General features: G+C 36.5%; 3 protein-coding genes across 5 annotated transcripts; 2 read left to right on the top strand and 1 right to left on the bottom strand.

Moving 5' to 3' along the window:
- The first annotated feature begins 104 nt into the window (after nt 1-104).
- LOC146453030 (mitochondrial import inner membrane translocase subunit Tim21-like) lies at nt 105-5,486 on the top strand. Its single transcript, XM_085097139.1, has 6 exons — nt 105-472; nt 1,396-1,458; nt 2,064-2,161; nt 2,710-2,783; nt 3,425-3,524; nt 4,656-5,486. Exons 1-6 carry the CDS (start codon nt 175-177, stop codon nt 4,737-4,739), a joined length of 717 nt encoding a protein of 238 aa, XP_084953265.1. The 5' UTR covers nt 105-174; the 3' UTR covers nt 4,740-5,486.
- Nucleotides 5,487-7,052: 1,566 nt separating this feature from the next.
- On the bottom strand, nt 7,053-8,218 carry LOC146453029 (acyl-coenzyme A diphosphatase FITM2-like). The gene has a single exon (XM_085097137.1). The coding sequence runs from the start codon at nt 8,210-8,212 to the stop codon at nt 7,427-7,429; it is 786 nt and encodes a 261-aa protein (XP_084953263.1). The 5' UTR covers nt 8,213-8,218; the 3' UTR covers nt 7,053-7,426.
- Nucleotides 8,219-8,308: 90 nt separating this feature from the next.
- Nucleotides 8,309-17,838, top strand: LOC146453028 (thymidine kinase 2, mitochondrial-like). Of its 3 annotated transcripts, none has more exons than XM_085097131.1 (11): nt 8,309-8,460; nt 8,785-8,995; nt 9,681-9,772; nt 10,912-10,986; nt 11,336-11,389; nt 11,753-11,842; nt 12,530-12,603; nt 13,270-13,358; nt 14,047-14,126; nt 14,779-14,859; nt 15,656-17,838. In XM_085097131.1, the coding sequence occupies exons 2-11, from the start codon at nt 8,911-8,913 to the stop codon at nt 15,749-15,751; spliced, it is 816 nt and encodes a 271-aa protein (XP_084953257.1). In that variant the 5' UTR covers nt 8,309-8,460; nt 8,785-8,910; the 3' UTR covers nt 15,752-17,838. The 3 variants fall into 3 exon arrangements, with proteins under 3 accessions (XP_084953257.1, XP_084953258.1, XP_084953259.1); XM_085097132.1 differs by having other exon boundaries at nt 8,314-8,460; nt 8,782-8,995; XM_085097133.1 differs by lacking the exons at nt 8,309-8,460; nt 8,785-8,995 and adding an exon at nt 9,098-9,248.
- The last annotated feature ends 1,178 nt before the right edge of the window (nt 17,839-19,016 follow it).

Here is a 19,016-nt window from a genome sequence, read left to right as displayed (position 1 = left end):
GGTCATTTGTCTCAGTCACACGTCCCGAGGATGGCGAGGAGTAAATTCTAACCCGCGGGTTCTTGTCCCTAGGGTACTCCCGGAGCGCCATTTTGGAAAAACCTGGGGAAGAGGTTGCATGAGCCGGCTTCCAAAATGGCGTCCATGTTGGCGATTTCATGACAATCACAGAAAATGCTTGCATGGAAAAATATTTGTGCGATTTTGCCAAGAAATCTTCCTTCAAGGCTCTTTATTGTAAGACAAAGCTCAGCTTTACCAGTGCTTTTTAGAAAAGATAAGCTTGGGACGCATGGAATTGCACGAGCAGACCCACCGCCGTTCCAGGCCTGTCTTCTTCAGACCAGCTTTGGACCTGCTTTGAGGCTCCTCTCCGAGAAAGCATCCCGCGACCAAAAGGAAACTGGCGTTCTTCAAGATTTGGTCGAGTCTCGTGAGCAACCGCAAACACAGCTGACTGTGGGAGCCAAAGGTTTGTAATTTATTTTACAGTTTAATTAATGAGCTAGTTTAGAGGGGTAAACAGTAACGCACTGCATACAATGATCTAGATCTACTAGCTAAGGGTGAAAAATGGCACGCCCCAAGGGATGGCCTTTCTCTCTATGTGGATTTTGTGGATTTCTTTTAGCTGGAAATCCAGATTGAAAACTGTTTCCTTCAAGCTAAAAATATTTTTTCTTTACTTGTGGGAACATTTGCAAACTCATCTTTTCTTAATAGGGCTCCAATATAGGTTAAGTGGGTGTTGGATCTGGAATGGGGCTTAAATTCAAGGCAGGGTGTGGGATGCTATGACTCTTTAATAAGAGTAGAGCAAGGGATAAAAATACCATTATAGTGAGAAATGGGTCAAATAGGATCAGGATGGTCTTCCTTTTTGGATGGGATTTGGAAAGATGATAAATAAATTGGAATTTCAGGCGAAATCCACAGAGGGGTTCTTTTATCCACTGTTTCCTGATCAAATTGGAATTTAGAAATGTTGGTTTTTTTGTTGGGGAGGGGAAACTGGATTACCTGAAAAAAAAAAAAAAAAACTCTTGAATAAGGATGAGAACCAATAAGCAAGCCACATATGTCGTCAACTCCAAGAATCATACAGCCATTAAATGGACGTGAGTTCTCTCACCAATGTACCATCCGTGATAGTTTGGACACCTGCAGTCTCATTCAAAAATGGGATTGAATCAAGGGGGCTAAGAATCTTATGTTTCCAATCTATTGATCTCTCCAAGGTCTGTTTGGTGTCCTCACTTTATACAAATTGACCCAATATTGAGCATGTAATGACTTCTTGTGCCATAAGACACTCTTGAGAGTGAGAGGGAACTAAGTTTTTAGTGTATCTCAGTGTTATTTTGACTTTAAAAAATTTTCATGCTTTGGTTCCAGTTGCTCAAGCTGGGAAAGATGTTAGTTATTTTGGCATAATTCTCATTGGTTTTGCTATAACTGGTAAGTTCTAAAAAAATTTTGTTATAGTACATCATACTAATATTATTATTGTTTCCATTTGTTACAAGTCAAGTATGCTTTTCTATACATTTATATCACTTTGCACTGGTTTTTTTTTCAGTAATTAGAAAATGTCATGATTGTTATTTTGGTTTAAAGTGGATTGGCAAATACGACAGAGGTTCCTATAGCTAGGGAAACTGGTTCAATACAAAGTTATAAACAGTGCCTTCTTTTTTTTGTCAAAGTAGCCACAACCCCTGACCCTCATCGACAGCCCAGCGGGTTTCTGTGGATATACAATCTGTGATAGTTATTGACTTTCTACAGCTCATAGTGTTTGTCATATTTCTGGCTGCTAGGAATGCTCCAAGCAGCTCATCATGTATGAGTGATATGTGGCAGATTTTGAATTCACAAGATAAGAGATACAGTCAATGGACTCTCTATTGTAGTTTCAGAAAATGGCCGTACCATAACTCCTCCACGGGGGGGGGGGGGGGGGGGGATATGGATAAAAGTTTCTGGAACTACACAATCAATGTCTGTCCTGGAAAAATCTTATAAAAGTAGCTAGATGATTAATATGTATTTGTGTCTCTTAGGTGCACTGATATGGTTTGTTATCAGTGAATTGTTTTTTGGCTCCAGTGCCAACAGAGTTTATGCCAGTGCTTTAAAAAAGGTGAAAGCAAGTGCAGAGGTAAGCTATAGTATGGTGGTCTACATGTACATGTATGTGCTTCTCTTAATTACTGTAATACTGACCTGTATTAAATGATGACCTCTATTAAGCGGTGGCAGTCACCCTTTCCTAAATCCCAATGAGCTGTTGCTATCGTCTTAACTAGTTGTTTTAAACGGTCACTTTGTAATTTAAGGAAACCACTTTAATAACAAAATTATTAATAGCATGCCAGGCAATTGAGTTTCTAATGAGCTGCAATACTGACTGTACGATGTTGGTGTTAATGTTTTGTTAGTCTGTTTCAATGCCATGCTCTCCTTTGTCCTACCATTTTATCGTCGAACTTTCTTATCCAAGTAAGTAATTTTTTGAGCGCTTTGGTGCATAAAATGTACACTTTATAATTAAGTTATCAAATGTTTTATAAAACATCGTTTTCATTGTGTTTGACATGTATAATTTCTGTGCAACCTGTATTAAGCCCATTCCCGGAGGGTGACCGCTTAATACAGGTTTGACTGTATTCATTAGTATTGATATTCATGATTTGTTCAAATACCAAGGTTGTTGAAGCCATTGGAGAGCCAATCATGGGCCATGGTGAAACAACTTCAAGAGGAAGAAGAAGACATGTCAGGTATAGTTCTTTTTTTGTTTTTGTCAGGTACAGTTCTTTAGTTACATGTAGTGCTTTATGTTTCAAAGGTGATAAATACATGTAAATATTTCTTTAATTGATACTTCTTTTTCTATCCTAGTAAATGCCTGTCTACTTTGCTTCATAACACATTCCTGGAAAAATTGCTTCCTAAAATACTTCATCTTTTATAACCTGTATCTCAGCAGGGATATAAGACTGCAACTAATTCTGCCACATAGATCTGTCCCTTGCAGCAGCCTTTGTCGTAATGCCCCACGAGAGCCCCATATCTCCTTGGCTTGCTCATCACTGTCTTTCACCAGGTTGTTTTTAACCTTCCACGTTTGCTCTTTCCATTTGCATGGTGGCTACCGATCAGAGGGCTATAATTGTTTGGTATCCAGCCTTGAAATCCTCTACAAAGTTTTTCTTGTCGAGCCATCCGATCTTACATATCTTGACCTGCAGGGACTATTGCTTTTACTTAATTAACAACCTGTCTTCTTAAACAAATTTTCATAAGGTGTACTTACACTGTATTCCTCAGAAAAAAAAAATTCCTGGTGTCTGAATTTCTATTAATTAATGTTATTAGTAATGCCACCATTTTAATTTCTGTTGCTCTTTTTTCAATTCAGTTACCAAGAATACTTAGTAGAGGGTGAAAACTATATGAGAGTCAAGTTTTATTTGTCTGGGTCCAAACGTAAAGGAACTGTTCATGTTGATGTAAAACAGGTAAACTCAGTTTGCAATTGTATTGTCATTGCAGTTACAAGATTGTAGATGGCCAGACTCATTCTTTGATGTTGGGGTGTACTTTTTATTGACCAGTTGTGGCAATTGAAGGGCAGGGACCAACCTAAGTGTATGTCAGATCACGTTTTGTTGTTTTAATTCAGATTCATTGGGGTTAATTTTGACACGTGACCTTGAATTCCCTCAGGAGAGGTTGCTCCAGTGTTTTATCCACTGTTTTGAGCTTCTTGTGCAGTATAAACCATAGATCAAAAGTGGTAGATAAAACATCAGAGTAACCTTTTCTAAAGGAATTCAAGGTCAAATGCAAAAACCCTGGTTAATCTGAGCTAAAACAATAAAACAAGATCTGAAATCCACTTAGGCTGGTTATGCTCCGATCCCTTCAAATACAAAGCACTGTGGGAGCAATTGCCTGATTTCATACCGTGGGGGTCTGGGTACGAGTCTGTGTATTATGGGTTATGGGACTCAACACCCACATAGCCGGAAAGAGCACATCGAACTTTACAACATCCTCAAGTTTGGTGTCAATCAAGCTAATATTAGGAAAGATACAGCCATTCAAAAACTCCAAATTTTACTAAGAAATGTATGGAACGCCGGACGTGTGTCCGGCGTTCCATACATTTCTTAGTAAATTTTTAAGTTTTTGAATGGCTGTATCTCGCCTAATATTAGCTTGATTGACACCAAACTTGAGGATGTTGTAAAGTTCGATGTGCTCTTTCCGGCTATGTGGGTGTTGAGTCCCATAACCCATAATACACAGACTGGTACCCAGACCCCCACGGTATGAAATCAGGCAATGCTGCTAACTCTGGATGAGATACTGGGATTCCTTAACCCATTATTTTTCTACATCAGTTGAGATTGGCATTGTAGAATAAACACAGAAAACATAGACCAGGGCTTTAGGGTGAAAAATCCAACACCATAAATATTTGTTAAGATTCCTTGATAAATATGGCTTACATCCAGCTTCATAATGTTATATGCAAGCTGCTCCCAAACAATGTTAGGATGCTAATGTTCTACCCATTTAAAATAAGTATTAAATGAATAATTTTTTTGTTTTTCAATATAATTTTTTGTCTTCTCTTGTTTCAGGGATCACGTGGCAGTTTTGACTATCGCTTCATCTTTGTGGAACTCTCACCTTATGAAACAATAATCGTTTTGGACAATCGGTAAACTGTTCAAGCTGCTTCTTGAGAATTCTGTTCATCTTTCATCATTTGACAATTAAAGCTGCTAACTTTACTTCAGTGGAGTGATAAAAGCAGTCTGGATAAAGCAGCTGCATAGCTTTTTGCAAGACCAATGGAAGCTTTTACACTGTATTTCAGTTATGAAAAAATAATACTTTGCACACTTTTGTTGTAAGACAGTGTTCCTATCACAACCATTTTGAATGAGACATGGCATGTGCTATGAACAAGTAAAATCACCTTTAACCAATGATTTTGCAGATCAGTATTTGTTTGTGTGAGCACTTTACTACTTTGCAATGTAAATTTCATTTACCAGACCTTCTCAAATTTATCAATTTTTAACCAAGAAAGTAAAAAATACAGGCACTAAAGCAGCATAGATTTTGGCAATTTTGTGTATTATTTCTTATGCAGTGTTTGCAAAGGGGATATTTTGTGAAATCTGCTCTCTAGTAGTAGGTTATTGTAGGTAGCATAACAAAGTTGTTAGCAGGAAAGACAGGGTCTGTGTAGGCACTAACAATAATTATTATTTACACAAATTATCCAGATGAAATTTTTAGCCATCAGTATAATGATTTAGCCTGTCTTATAACTTTAGATAACGTACAAAATGCAGTAGCATCACATAGAAAGCCCACTAAAGCACTAGACATGCATCACTTCAACTGGTGGCCTGTAATTATTTTTTGAATCTGTTCAGATGGAATAAAGTGTGCCATTTGATTTTCCAACTGGAATTTCTTGATTTTCTGTGTAAATGGCAAGCACCTCTTGTCTGCTTGAGAGTTCCTTGTGAACTCCAGTTTGAAGGAAAATACACGAACACTGTACAGGCTATAACCCATTTTGAGAGGACTGGACGCTTTTTTTTTTCACCTCTCTCCTTGCTGTTGATCATCTCGTGAAACATACCCTTGTGTTTGATATACCGTAATAATCAAACATGAGGAAGAGTGTTTTATCCACTTTCCAAACAGTGAGATGTGGGTGGATAAAACGAAGCACAGCTTTGTTTTTTAAGTTTGGAAATCTGATGAAGCATTCTTTTGAGTGTTTGATGTAACTTCTGAATAATTCGTGGAGAAGTTCAAAGCAAAAGTTCACCACATTTTAAGATAATTGTAAACTTTAATAAGGTGACATGTCCAAACCTCCTTAAGTAATGATTTCTCTTGTTTTCTCATTAGGAATTATTAAATATGAGTTTGAAAAGTATTGTATGAAAAACATCTGGAAAATTCAGCAATATTCTCAGCAATTAAATATAAGGAAGTCAACTGTTCACAAGCAATCTATTTCCATCAATATTATAAAAATATTATTTTAGTCCATTATTTTACTTTTTGGACTGAAAGTTTCCACATTCCTTGTTTTTCCATGTCATTGGCATAGGAGATAAAAATTGGGTGGCTATATAGCCATATAGCCTTTTGATGTTAGTTAAAAAATTGGTGAAATATTAAATAATAAATAATTTGAATAACATTTCCAAATTCCTCTTCGCTTGATGCAATGTTAAATAAAATGAGGAAGGAGTAAATGTTGACTTCCTCCTGGAGTAGCAAGGTCAAATTGATGCAAGCAAACAAGTTGTCCCATTTTCAAGTGGCAAGAAGCAGCAAAGTTGCATTGAGAGGAATGAGTGGCAAAGCTATTGTGTGACTGCTAGAATACAATCCACCATATTGAAAAAGATGGCGACTGGTGCATTTACGCATAATTCTTAGCATACAAAAACCCTAAAAATGCTCATTAAAACAAACAGAAAAGTTCTAAAACCTTCAAATCTAGCACAAACAATGTTGTTAGTACAGGGATGAATTTTGCAAAAACATTGTCTTTCTATGTGCCTACTGGCTGTGTTAGGTTGGTACAGTATATTTATGGTAAAATGTACAGCTGCCACATTTTTCCATACGGTGAATTAACCTTTAACCTGACCATGTGGACAGGAAAATAAAGAAATAGATGGCTTAATGTAAGCGATGAAGTCATTGTTATTTTTAGCATTACAGTCTCTCCTCCTCTGTTGCTTAGATCTGGTGGTCAAAACACAAGCAGTCAGAGTCGATCTAGACTGTGAGAAGTTGTTTATTCAGAGAGAGTGGAATGCATGGTGCAAGAATTTATAATTTTCTAATCTTGCATTACACACTCCATTACCTTTGAAAAATATAATGACTCCCCACAGTTTTGGGTTGATCTTTATTACTGTAAGGTCCTGCTTCATGCAAGTCTCCAAAGAAGAGTATAAATTACAGGGTTGATGGTTTAGATTAGAGATACTGTGTTTGAAGTCGCCTAGAGTGGACCAGTGAGAGTTGTTAATAGTAATATTAAAGTATAAGCTCAAGCAGTGGAAGGTTGTAGACTGGTAGACTTTTTGAACCATGCTTTAGGGAGACCAGCATAACACTGTCACAGTGTGGAGTTTTTTTTAGCTTGTCCCAGGCTCTTGCTTGATAAAGCAGGGGTAAGCCCGGGCGAGCAAAAGGAAAAATGCAGGAAGACTGGCTCTCTTTCTTCCCCCTCCCCAAGTCCCCCTACATTTTTCTTCCGCTCGCCCTTTTTACACTTCCACTTTACTATACTAACTGAGAGCCTGGAATAGGCTAAGTTTTCTTGGGTCATAATCTATACATTTTATTCTAAAGAGTTTATGAGTCAAACGCGATTAGATGGCACACCGGGGGACAGTTCAGTTTTGTACCAAACTCTGTAGGTCACATACCAGGTGAACAAGGCGATTAAAGCTCCTAGCACCTTCTGTTGAACAGTGTGAAAGTAAACAGCGGTACAGAAAAGCATGAACTCCCAAAGAAGCAACAGTAAACTTGAGCAAGTGAAAAACAGGTCTATGAGCGGGTTGAGTAAGACGTTTGGCCGGCGAGATTCCCCACTTTCCAAGACTGACAGCCACTGTTTGACCTGGATTTCTTCACCAATGATAAGGGCACTGTAGGTTAGAAGGAACGCGTGTCCTGATATATCAAAACCATCCCAGTGAAATCCTTGCAAGTGACAACTTCGTTTTGAGGTAATAGATTCTTCTCCTTCGCACAAGCCGGTTAACTCCTCAATGTAAACAAAAAGGTTTACCCAAAAATACCAACCGAGCGTCCCTATGGCCAACCTGCTCAAGTGCCTCAACATCTTGGACGGGTTACGCGACGTGTACTCGAATGACGTTAAACTCATGAAAGGAATCAAAAGACCAAGCGTCCATCCCCAACCAAGCTTGACGAAGTACACGTTGAACACATTCCTCTTATATGACAAATACGATTGGGGTAGAGGGAGAAAGTCGTGGATGAAAGATCCCACCATGATAAAAAGCCAGTAAATAGCTGCCTTGGAGGACGGAGACATAAGTACCCAGTCAGAAACCCCTTCCTTTATCTGTAGAAACAAAGAACTGTTTGACTTCTTTACGGCACGTTCGGACGCCATCTTGCTTTTTCTCGTCTATATCGTACCCAAGCTCCCTCTCTCCTGTATCTGGTGGTAGACTGGGATACAGTATTTTTAAAATTTAAAAACACGTGAATTACTCTTTATCTTTTCCATCAAAGTAGCGTGGTCGTACGGTGTACATCGTTTCTAAACCAACAACACTCAGCCTAAAAAGCCTTGAAGGTGGTTTGAACTAACAGACAAAGAAAATGGAACGTGAATGGGCAGTTAAGCTTATATAAAAGGTAGGACACCTTTGAGAAGCGATAATTACTACGCCATTACTTTGAGTAGCAGGAATTCGGAGGCAATATGTGCCTAAATGTATTAACAAGCAGATAAGTTCCGTCCATAACTTTTTATCTGTTCAGCGGGTAGATGTCGTTTGATTGAAGGAGATCGAGGCATTTTTTAAGTAGAGCTACTGTATTTGGGGAGTTAAATTGATTTCTTTGTGAAAAGTTCCACTTTTGATCTCTACTAAAAAATTGCAATTTAGTTTTAAAATTTTGCTATTCTCATGTAACTACTATTAAATAAAAGCATATGTATATTTTTGTTCCCAGCAGAAATGATTATTGGGTCATGTAACAAGCCGTGATGTTGATCTGTGCTGGACTGTAATGCGTGACAAGTACAGAAGCGTGACAACATATGACAGCTGTGGCAATGAGGACTCCGCTGGCTGAAAGACAATGACGTATTCGAAATGTGCGATGAATTTCAAATTTAACCCGTTTTTCGAGCTGTTTTATAGAACTCCGAAGTCCACTTTGAAAGGTAATGGTAAAATTATTTTTTTCATTTTGCTTCTTTGTGAATTCAATTAATGATTTAGCCGACATTTTGCTTTTTATTTCGTTCTCGCTGTGCGCTGATGTCATTTGGGCAAGTTTGGGCAAAAATGAGAACTCGTGCTTCGTGTGGTTGAAGTTTGCGCGCGTAGTTCAAACGAATGAATTATCTTCCCTGAATTGGTTCAGAAGAGAGTTTTTACACAGGAAAATGCGGGACGCAAAACCTTCACCTTTCGGTTGGTAGAGTTTTAGTTGAAATTATATCATTTCTATTTCTCGTGTGCTTTAGTTTCTAGCAAGACATAAGATTTTCGCGCGCTGGAAGAAGGCGCCAAACCCTTGTTTTGAATGGGGTCGTTTCGTTCCCTTGTTGTTTACAACCGTAGAAGACTTTGACTAGCTTAGGAGTGGATATAGTTTTACAAGTCTAAATTTATAAGAATGATTTCTATACCTTTAGGCTTTTAAATTACTTGGTTTCCTCGCTTCAAAACTTCAAAACGTCCAAAAGCGAGCTATGGCAAGTTGAATATTTTGTTTGTTGCACTGCGCTCGAATCATGCGATCATTTTGCGATCATTTTTTTATATTTCAGTGCATGTGATACGCTTATTTTAAATCAAACTTCACATACTAAACTGTGTTGTTTTATTTGTTCAAAATTTTAGGTTTTATTTCAAGCAGGATGATTGGAAGCAACAGAAATGGAACTAACGGATTCCATGCAAGCAACGGTCATTCAGTGAACAGAAACATCACAGTAAGCATACCTGCCAACTCTCTCTATAAAAAAGTAAAAAAATATGCACTAAAATATAAGAAACTGAAGTGGAAACATATATAAGTAAAAATATGTAAGATTATATAAAAATGTTCACCAGATATGAAATACCTCAATCAGTTTCTTGAAGGTTGAAATTTTAGGAAAAATGGGCTAAACTACAGTTGAGATAAGCTTACAGGGCAACTCATCTATCTACCAACAAGCTTGCTCAGTGGGTCATTCTATTTTTTTTTAAATTCTGTCACCACCACCCCCCCCCCCCCCTCCAATTAAGGATGGTAGAAATCCAGCCCTTCAAAATTTGGTCGCCAGCTGGCTGAAGAAAAAATCAGAAAGGTTGATTTTTTTGGCTAGGCTTTTGAAAAATTAATCTGAAGCTTCCAAATTTTGGCAGTTCCTTTGAAAAGAAATCGTATACCCCTACAATTTCATTATTCCTGTTTCTTTCATTCACTACCAAGCCAAAGGAGCCACAAAATATAATTAACCCCAAAATTAATGCATATATTTTGTGGTTCAATTTTATCCTTGGTTTAATTTTTATTTCCCATTGTTTTAATCTCATTATCATACATTACCATATCCCAAAACAAAGAGAAATAAAATTTAAACCAAGGATAAAAATTGAACCACAACATATACATTACTTGTCTTTCTTTCCCCCACTCTCAAGCCAAATGAGTGATACAGTATACATATGATAATTATGCATCTTCAAAAGTGGACCTGTATTCTGTATTTTGTTTTAAAAAAGTAAATTTATTTTTTCCATTAGGGCAAAGAAATACTTGCATCTAAATAAGACGAAAATCATTAACAAATAATCGTAATAGTTTGTATTGAAATTAGAGGAGTATCGTCCTTAATATACAGTAATTTACATTATAGCTCAACAAAGGATGTCATTTAACATACCTGTGACTACCTGAGCATAGTAATGTTGTTGGTCTTCTTTAAATAAAACCTAGAACACAGCCATAACATCACAATGTACGTTGACATTAACAATCTTTGCTAAGCATGCTTTACTTAATGTAAACAAATAAGTCACAATTTTAGACAAATTTACATACTGTTGGAAATAGACCTTGACGTAAAAAAACTCTGTTTTCAAGGTGGCAATAGAAGGGAATATAGGAAGTGGAAAGACAAGTCTTCTGAAATATTTCAAGCAAAATTCTCTGGTGGAGGTAATTCTACATCTAAAAATATTGATTTTAACATTGATTCCCAAGAAATTGAATGTTATTTGGTCAGTGGGGTATTCCTAAATGGACATGTACAAGGGCCAGATTCATGACCTTATTGTTAATGTAGTTATTCTTGGTATTCTTGAATACAAAAGCTTAAACAAATACATAATAAGGCTTCATGAATCCAGTTCCAGATTACGTTTTTTGCTAACGACTCAGAACATGATCATTATTGAGGGAGTGTCAGGAGAGAATAGTTCAGAATGGAACAAATAAAAATGAAAGCTGAAATCTTTATGCACTGTTAAATTGCAATCGAAGTAAGATCTCGTTCTTTTTGTTCTAGGTAATTGAAGAACCTGTGAAAAAATGGCAGAATGTTGATGGTGCCAATACCCTGGTAAGTCCCTTGAAGTCCAGAAGCTGACTGCTTCGTGGTGATTTTATAAATTTGCTTAGGTTGCCTTTGTACTTTGTTTAGCTAGATGATTCCTGAAGGTGCATTGTTCAATCCTTCTTGAAATCTAGCTACAGTTACCCCTGGATCATCTGTTGCTACAATACAGTTAACTCTGAAATCACATTGGAAGTGAAGCCCCTTTTTTAATCCTGAAATGGAAAGTGCTCAACTTTCGATGGTTACCATGAATCAGAAGGTTAAACTGTTTTTTTTTTTGTTTTGTTTTGCATTTCTAATAAAAGGGGAACACAGGAACAGGTTATAAGCCAAAATAAGCTATATAAAACAATCTTTTTGTTTTAGGATCTCATGTACAGTGATCCAAAAAGATGGAGTTACTTGTTTGAGTCGTATGTCCTTCTTACAATGATGGAAGTACACCACAGACCGCAGGTATGATGTCCACTTTTTTGCTGCTTAAGCACAAGCATGGCAGCCTCCCTTGCATAGGCTCTTTTGGCTCATCACACAATCTTTCCTCCCCAACTTGGACCGGGATGAGTGTCTTTATTCTCCTGCACTTGACACCACTCTTCTTCGATCTTCTTCTGGTTCATGTACACTGGTGGAACAACAAATAAATTCAGCAAACTCTTTCACTTATCCGTACATACACTGTAGCCATTAAAAAGCAAATGGTGCCAAGCTGCTTTTGAAGTTGTATCCTTTCAGGATTTATACTGTTGATACACAAACCCAATCAAGGTGCAGAGAAAGTCATCTTTACAGCTTGCCCTTCAGGCAAGCTGTGGCTAGCATGTACTAGCCCGAAAGTCATTTTAACTAGCCTGAAAAAAAAATCACAAGATGCTAATAAAAGTAATTACAGTAATTTTTTAATTTTTATTCCCAAAAACTTCACTTGCCCGTCGGGCAAGTGATGGTCAGAATCCACTAGCCCCGGGCTATCGGACACGACTTTCTTTGCACGCTGCCAATGATGCTTGAGTACATCATTGACTCAAAGGGTGAAAGGGGACAAATGTTTAGATAATAGTACATGAATTTTCCACATAATAATGTTGTAGACTTGTAGTCTACTTTGACTTAGTGAAAGCCAATTTTGGTTTCATTCTTTAGACTTCACCTGTGAGGCTATTAGAGAGAAGTGCTTACAGTGCAAGGTTCTGTTTTATGGAGAATCTTCACAAAAGGTAAAGGAGGTTTGAAAAGCAGGACTATAGGTACAACTATATCTGTTTGTACTTTACCACTGTATTTCCTTGACAAGCTGCCCATCCTCTATGAAGCCCCCCCTCCCTCCCCCCTTCAAACAAGCACCCCATTTTGAGATCTAGCCATTGATCCTCGACCAATTGGAAATCACTCATTTACTCATGAGTGAGTAATGATTGTCTACCAAGTATGTGTATGCAAACATTGAGGCTCTGTGGAACCTCGAAAGACTGATAAAATGTAAGTCCAATCCTGGAACCGCAGTGCAACATTCATTGCAGCAGTCCAAATACAGTATCACACTCAAGTCATTTACCACTTGAGGGATACAGTGTAATCTCGCGCTTGGGTAGCACACTACAGGAGGTTTGAGATTGTTGAATTTACTCCATGCTTACTGCCATGGAGAAAGCTTCCAGCATTCAAGCTTTCATTTATTGATAACAAGAAGTCAGTAAATGTATGAAATAGTCAGCAATGACCCAGAACACTTGCATTGTATTTGAGTGGCAACCCTGTAATGCAGTTATCAATTCCTGTCAATTAGCAGAATACCTGTAATATCTGTTTAGTTTTTATGCAGAACTTTCATATGACAGTAGTAAGTCTAATTCCCTTCCTTGTCTTATATTCTTTATTCATAGTGGCACATTGTCTACAGTAGAGTACACTATCTTCCAGGAGTGGTTTGAATACCTCATGTCCCATGAGAAGCCTCACCTAGACTTAATAGGTTTGTAGTGTTCAACAAACATGACTTCATACTCGTTTGTTTTGTCAGTGTCTAAGGAGGAACAGAATCTCACTTACTTCTTTCCAATGATTACTCCAAGAGGACAGTTTTGTAAATTAAAGCTTCTTCAATAGGCATTTCCATCAAGAGCTTACAGTGTACAAATAATATGATATGCACCTTCACCGGGGGCATATGCTAAATTCATTTAATAAAAAAGTTTAGTTTTACTGGTTGATATGCAGATAGTACCCCAGGTATGTGCAGAGCAAAAATGAATATTCTGGAACAAACAGAAAACCTTTGGAGGTACAGTACTCCACGAAAATCACAGTTCCATTTGCACACACAAAAAAAATTCCATTTTTGTTGGTTTCTTGTATCATCATTGCACAATCATGTACATTTTTCAATCAACCAATGAGATTGCAAGTTTGGAACTACTGAAAAAAGGCCTTTCCATTTAACATGGAAAGTATCTTAAATTTCCAGCTGAATTTTTTTTTTTTTTTTTTTTTTTTTGCTTATTGGAAAGCACCTCAGCCTGTAGTTCAATATACTGATTCACTTAGACCTCTGGCAAAACTTCTTGCACTTGATTCCATTCTTTTGCGACAAGGACATTTTAATAAACCCCTCAAAACAAAAATGTTTTTGATACTTAATTCCACTTTTAATTTGGTTTCAGTATACCTAAGAACATCACCAGAAAAATGCATGGAAAGAATAAAGAAAAGAAGCAGAAATGAAGAAACTTCAGTCTCAATGGTAAGTAAAACCTGTCTCAAAGTTACATGCAGCATGAAATCTTTTGAAAGGATTGTCACAATTTTTAGAAATAAAAGCCAAGAACCACTGTTAGTAACTATTTCACATTACCTTGTGTAATGATTACATTGTACACATATTCAGCAAAGCTCACTTTCTTCCTGATTGGAAATGAAATTTTGGAGCATGTTGTGTGAGTTTTCTATGGCTCTTACAACATTGTTGTACAACATTATTAGTTTGTTCTGTGACAATGTTGGACGTGTGGCTAACATTTAACATCACTCTAACATCCGTCATGTAACATGGGATGCTAAACCATTATAACATTATTCAACCAAGTTACAAAATAAAATTGTTGTGCAGCAGTGTTAGAAAGTTTAGCCGGGCCTTTACACTGTCCTATAATTGCATGTATTATGGAACTTACACTTCTAGCAGTCCATGTGGCAATCAGTCACAAACGTAACTGTATTCAGGTAATGAGGCACTTTTGATTCAGCATGCACCTGTACTTAGTGTCCTTATGACAATGACTGTCACAATGAATGTAACCTTACAAATAAAATGTTATTAAAGATTGGTCACATTTAATAGACGAGCAGTTAAATTAAATTAATGTTCTTTCAAAACATGTTCTGATTGTTTTCAGGAGCTTTTAAATTCCTTACATGAGAGATATGAAGACTGGCTCATAAAAAAGAGCAAGTTCACTGTTCCTGCTCCAGTGGTGGTAAGTAAATCAAACCTTTAGTTCACGTATTCACTCATTACAGTACTTAGCATATTTAACATGACTGTCTTCTGGAGACCATCAGTATTTCTATGTGATAGAAGAGATAATGAGTCTGCTTGCTTTGTTTTTTGTTGGAAACGGAACTGCCTACCGCCTGGAAATTACATGTAATTCTGATAGATTTTTAAAAGAATGTTTGTAAATAGGCTTAGTCTTACTATTTTTTACGATTGCAAACGTGACTTAAGATCTGTCTTTTTATTTTAGGAGGAATAAAGATTATTATTATTATTATTATTATTATTATTATTATTATTATTATTATTATTATTATTATTATTATTATTATTATTATCATTATTCAGCCCAGTGTTGCATCTCAGTCCTGTGTCATGCAAATTCCCTTTGTCTACCATCGTAACAAATATCTGGCAATTTTCCATTTTTTTAAAATCAAGGTCCAATGTTTTTCAGCTCTCTTACTTGAATCTGAGATTACTAACTCTTTGTCTGTTGCATCCTTCAGAAAAAAACTTAAAAAAATCCATTATCAACAATAATTACTAATGCTACTATTGATTGCAAATGTTCTTGCCAACACGATTACTACATCTGTTGTCTAAATTTATTCATCCTGTCTTTTCTTGTGATTGAACCTAAGCTTAACAGCCTTATAATGGTTTTTATTAGGTTTCTTCACCATTAATCATTATATAATTAATTAATTATTGTAACTTATATTTACGTATAATGGCAAATAAAGATTGTATTGTATTGTATTTTTCATTTTAAGGTGGTAGATGGAAATCAAAGCCTTCAAGATATGTTCCAGTTCTATGAAACAAACAGTCAAATATTGCTTGGTATAAGTGGCTCAAAAACAGAATAACAGGACATTTATAGAGATTTTTATATTATTATCACTGCGGACTTGAACCTGTAAATGTTAGTTTAAGTGAATAATTATTCTACTTTTTAGCTACATTTAATATTATCCAAGGACCAATTAATTTAATAAAACTTTTCACACTTGTATTTTACAGTCAGGGCACTGCTTTTACAGAAAAAAACTCAATAAAGAGTTCAAAAATGATTTCAATAATCCTTATTAAAGACTAATAATGTTTATTGAGATTATTTTTTACATACATGTGTAATTACAGGGGTGTAGTTTGTCAACTACAAGTGTAAAAGTTTATTAAATTGGCCCAAGTAAATCATTCTCGCTTATGCTGCAATGAAATTTATTATCTCTCAGTCTTCTGTTTAAAAAACAGTAAACATTACTTTCATCACAATTCCAATATTAAATATTAGTTAATTTTTTGGAAGAAATTCCAACTATGTACAAATATTTATTGCTAATGTAATACCATTGGAAGTGGTATTAAGAGTAGGCCTTTCCGAAAAATACCATGATTATTGATATTCTGCAATGTGCAAGGTACAGCTGTATTACTTACAACATTTTCTGCAAAGGATGCAAGAAGATTAAAAGCACGGTTTTAAACATAAAATGAGGAAGTTTTTGGCTGTTTCGTATGCAAATCAAGAGTAGAATGCTAAATGCATTTGGGTAAAAATTTCCATGTGCCAATATTAGAGAGGGGATGCAAATTTTCACCCCTGTTGATTGATTACAGGGTTTGACTGGCTTGTTGAGAATATCATGATGGCCTTTTTGGTAAAGGTCTACTGCCAGTGATCACTGTATGGCTCAGGGTTTTTTTTAAATGACCTGCCAGATAGTAAATGTTTTGTAATAGTAATCCCATGTTTCATTATTTTATCATGAATAGTCACCAGGGGTGAGTTACATAAAACATGACTTCTGTTAAACTTCCAATGTTGAAAAGCCAAAACTTTAAAGGAAAGTACATAGAGCCAAAACAAAATTTCCAAGGGGGGAGGGGTTCAAACCAAACGACTTTTCTTTAGGAAGGTGAATGAATATTTTCTGAAACAACATGTTAGTGATATTGACTGGGCAAAACACCTTACCTCAGTTGTTCAAAGAGCAGATAATTTTATGCATTGGATAGGCCATTATCCAGCACATAAAAAAGTATACAAGAATTTCCCCATAGCCCTACATTTTTGGGAATAGAGTAGAAGCGATGTGTAATTTAAGTATGGCATTGTGTGGAAAACTTAGCAAAAGCATTGGTTGGAGTACATTTGCATTGCTGGATAGCGACTTATCCACTGGATAGTTATTCGCTCTTTGAGCAACCGGGGCCTGGTGTAAAGTAGTGTTTTATGAAACTTTCCCCAGAAAACACTGAGTACATGACTGTACATTTTTGACCCCAGTATTGTTTGAAAGCTGATAAACGATGCTTTAGCAGAATGGTGTGTAAACCTGAGGACTTCAGGTACTCGCTGAAAACATTTTCGAAAGGCAATTTTAAGCTCAAGATGAAGAAGTTTAAAAAATGTGTGTTCAAAGTCAAAACCTGTATGAACCCTTAAAATAAACATCCTTGAAGACCCAGTGGCAAGTAGTGGGGATGAGGAAGAAGTCGAAACCGGTGGGAAAATATTTAACGGAGAAAAGTACGAGGGGAAACAAGCTCTTACTTTTTCTCCTTACTTTTCTTTATCAAATTTTTCCCTGCCTGTTTAAACTTTTTAACTCGTCCCCACTGTTTGCTCCTGTGTCTCCAAGGATGGATAACAGAAATTAAAGCAAGATAGTCTTAGTGTAAAACAAAAACACAAGACAATAGAACAATACAAAGCCTTGGCAAATAATTATGGAGTTTTAATAACACCACATTTTCAGCTGTCTGTTCAGTGCCTTAACTTTGACGAACAAGCAAATCTTACACCTTTTATTCAAAATTTATGCAGATTTGTGTAAGTTTTCACTAAACTTACTTAATTTTGGTTTTAAATTCCCAAACTTCATGCAATGTAGTTAAGTTTTATTGTATATCAATTCAACGTTAAATAATTAAAATTGAATTTGAAAGATTTTATTGAATATATACTTCTTCAAAGTAATTTTCAGACCTCTTCAAGGAGATACAAAGGCCATATTGCTTGTAAACCTAGCACTGGTTTGTCCAGTGGGTGTGGGAGGGGGAATGATTACATTTTTTGGATTTGGCCCCTAAATCAGGGAGCTTAGTATCAGCAGTTACTGGATCTTGACCCATATCAAGAATGACTAATTACCCAGACGTCCTCAGTCCATTGCCATAAATGTTCCAACAGACAACTACTTTGTAATAAGTGCCCGGTATCTGTCATGTGCCCCCCTAAAAAAAGCTATTTGGGGATAAAATAATGTTCCCTCTCAAATAGGCATCACATATCTAATTGTTTTAGCCTGCAGAACAGGTATTTTTTTTTCTTTTTGCGTTTTTCAGGCGAGCACTGACCGCGAGTCACTCGCACTTGCCTCTGCTCCCCTGAAAAATGACAAAAAATAAAAAAATAAAATAAAATAATGCCTGTGCTAGAGCCTAGATTGTGAGTTTGATATGTTTGGATTATTTAGCTGTAATTTTTGCAAAATTTATATTGGCGAAAATTTTAGGGAATGGATTCTGATTCCGAAAATGCTAGGCGACCTTTTTTCGAAGTTCAGACGTATTTGCTCCTCCGAAAAGAAAAGGGATTATGTTTTCAGCGTCAGCAAAGTTTAATTACCTTTCTCTAGAGAAAACGCTAGTTTTTCTTTCAACTTTCAACTTTATGGCTTCCATCACGTAATACATTGTTTATATCTAAACCATATTTTTGCAATATAAGTGAAGATGGAGTCAAAAGTATAGCAAAAGAATGCTTGATTTTCTAGATCCCTATGGAAATTCTTCGCAATTTTATCTGAATTTTCGAGAAGGGTATAAACGCTCAGATATTCCACCGAAATGAACCGTTGGGTATCCCTAAGTAAGCAGGATCAGGGAGGCCTGTACTTTTTACCATTTTAATTAATCAGGGCCTTCTGTCACATTTTCAGTGACCGAGTTAATGACTATGGACCATCCACAAGTACCCTGGAATGTCCAAAATTGGGCATTTGAACAGAAAATCCCAGTCCAGTTCAATAGCAATGCCCCCTCCACCCCTCCCCCCGACTGTCACCTTCTCCCTCTCCGATTATGCCTGGTACTCAGGCTATGGCCCAAAGTAGTAATAACGTT

The sequence above is a fragment of the Pavona decussata genome, unplaced genomic scaffold, assembly GCF_977016875.1.
Source record: "Pavona decussata unplaced genomic scaffold, jaPavDecu1.1 SCAFFOLD_353, whole genome shotgun sequence".
Lineage (NCBI taxonomy): Eukaryota > Metazoa > Cnidaria > Anthozoa > Scleractinia > Agariciidae > Pavona > Pavona decussata.
This window is presented reverse-complemented; position numbering and strand designations above follow the sequence as displayed.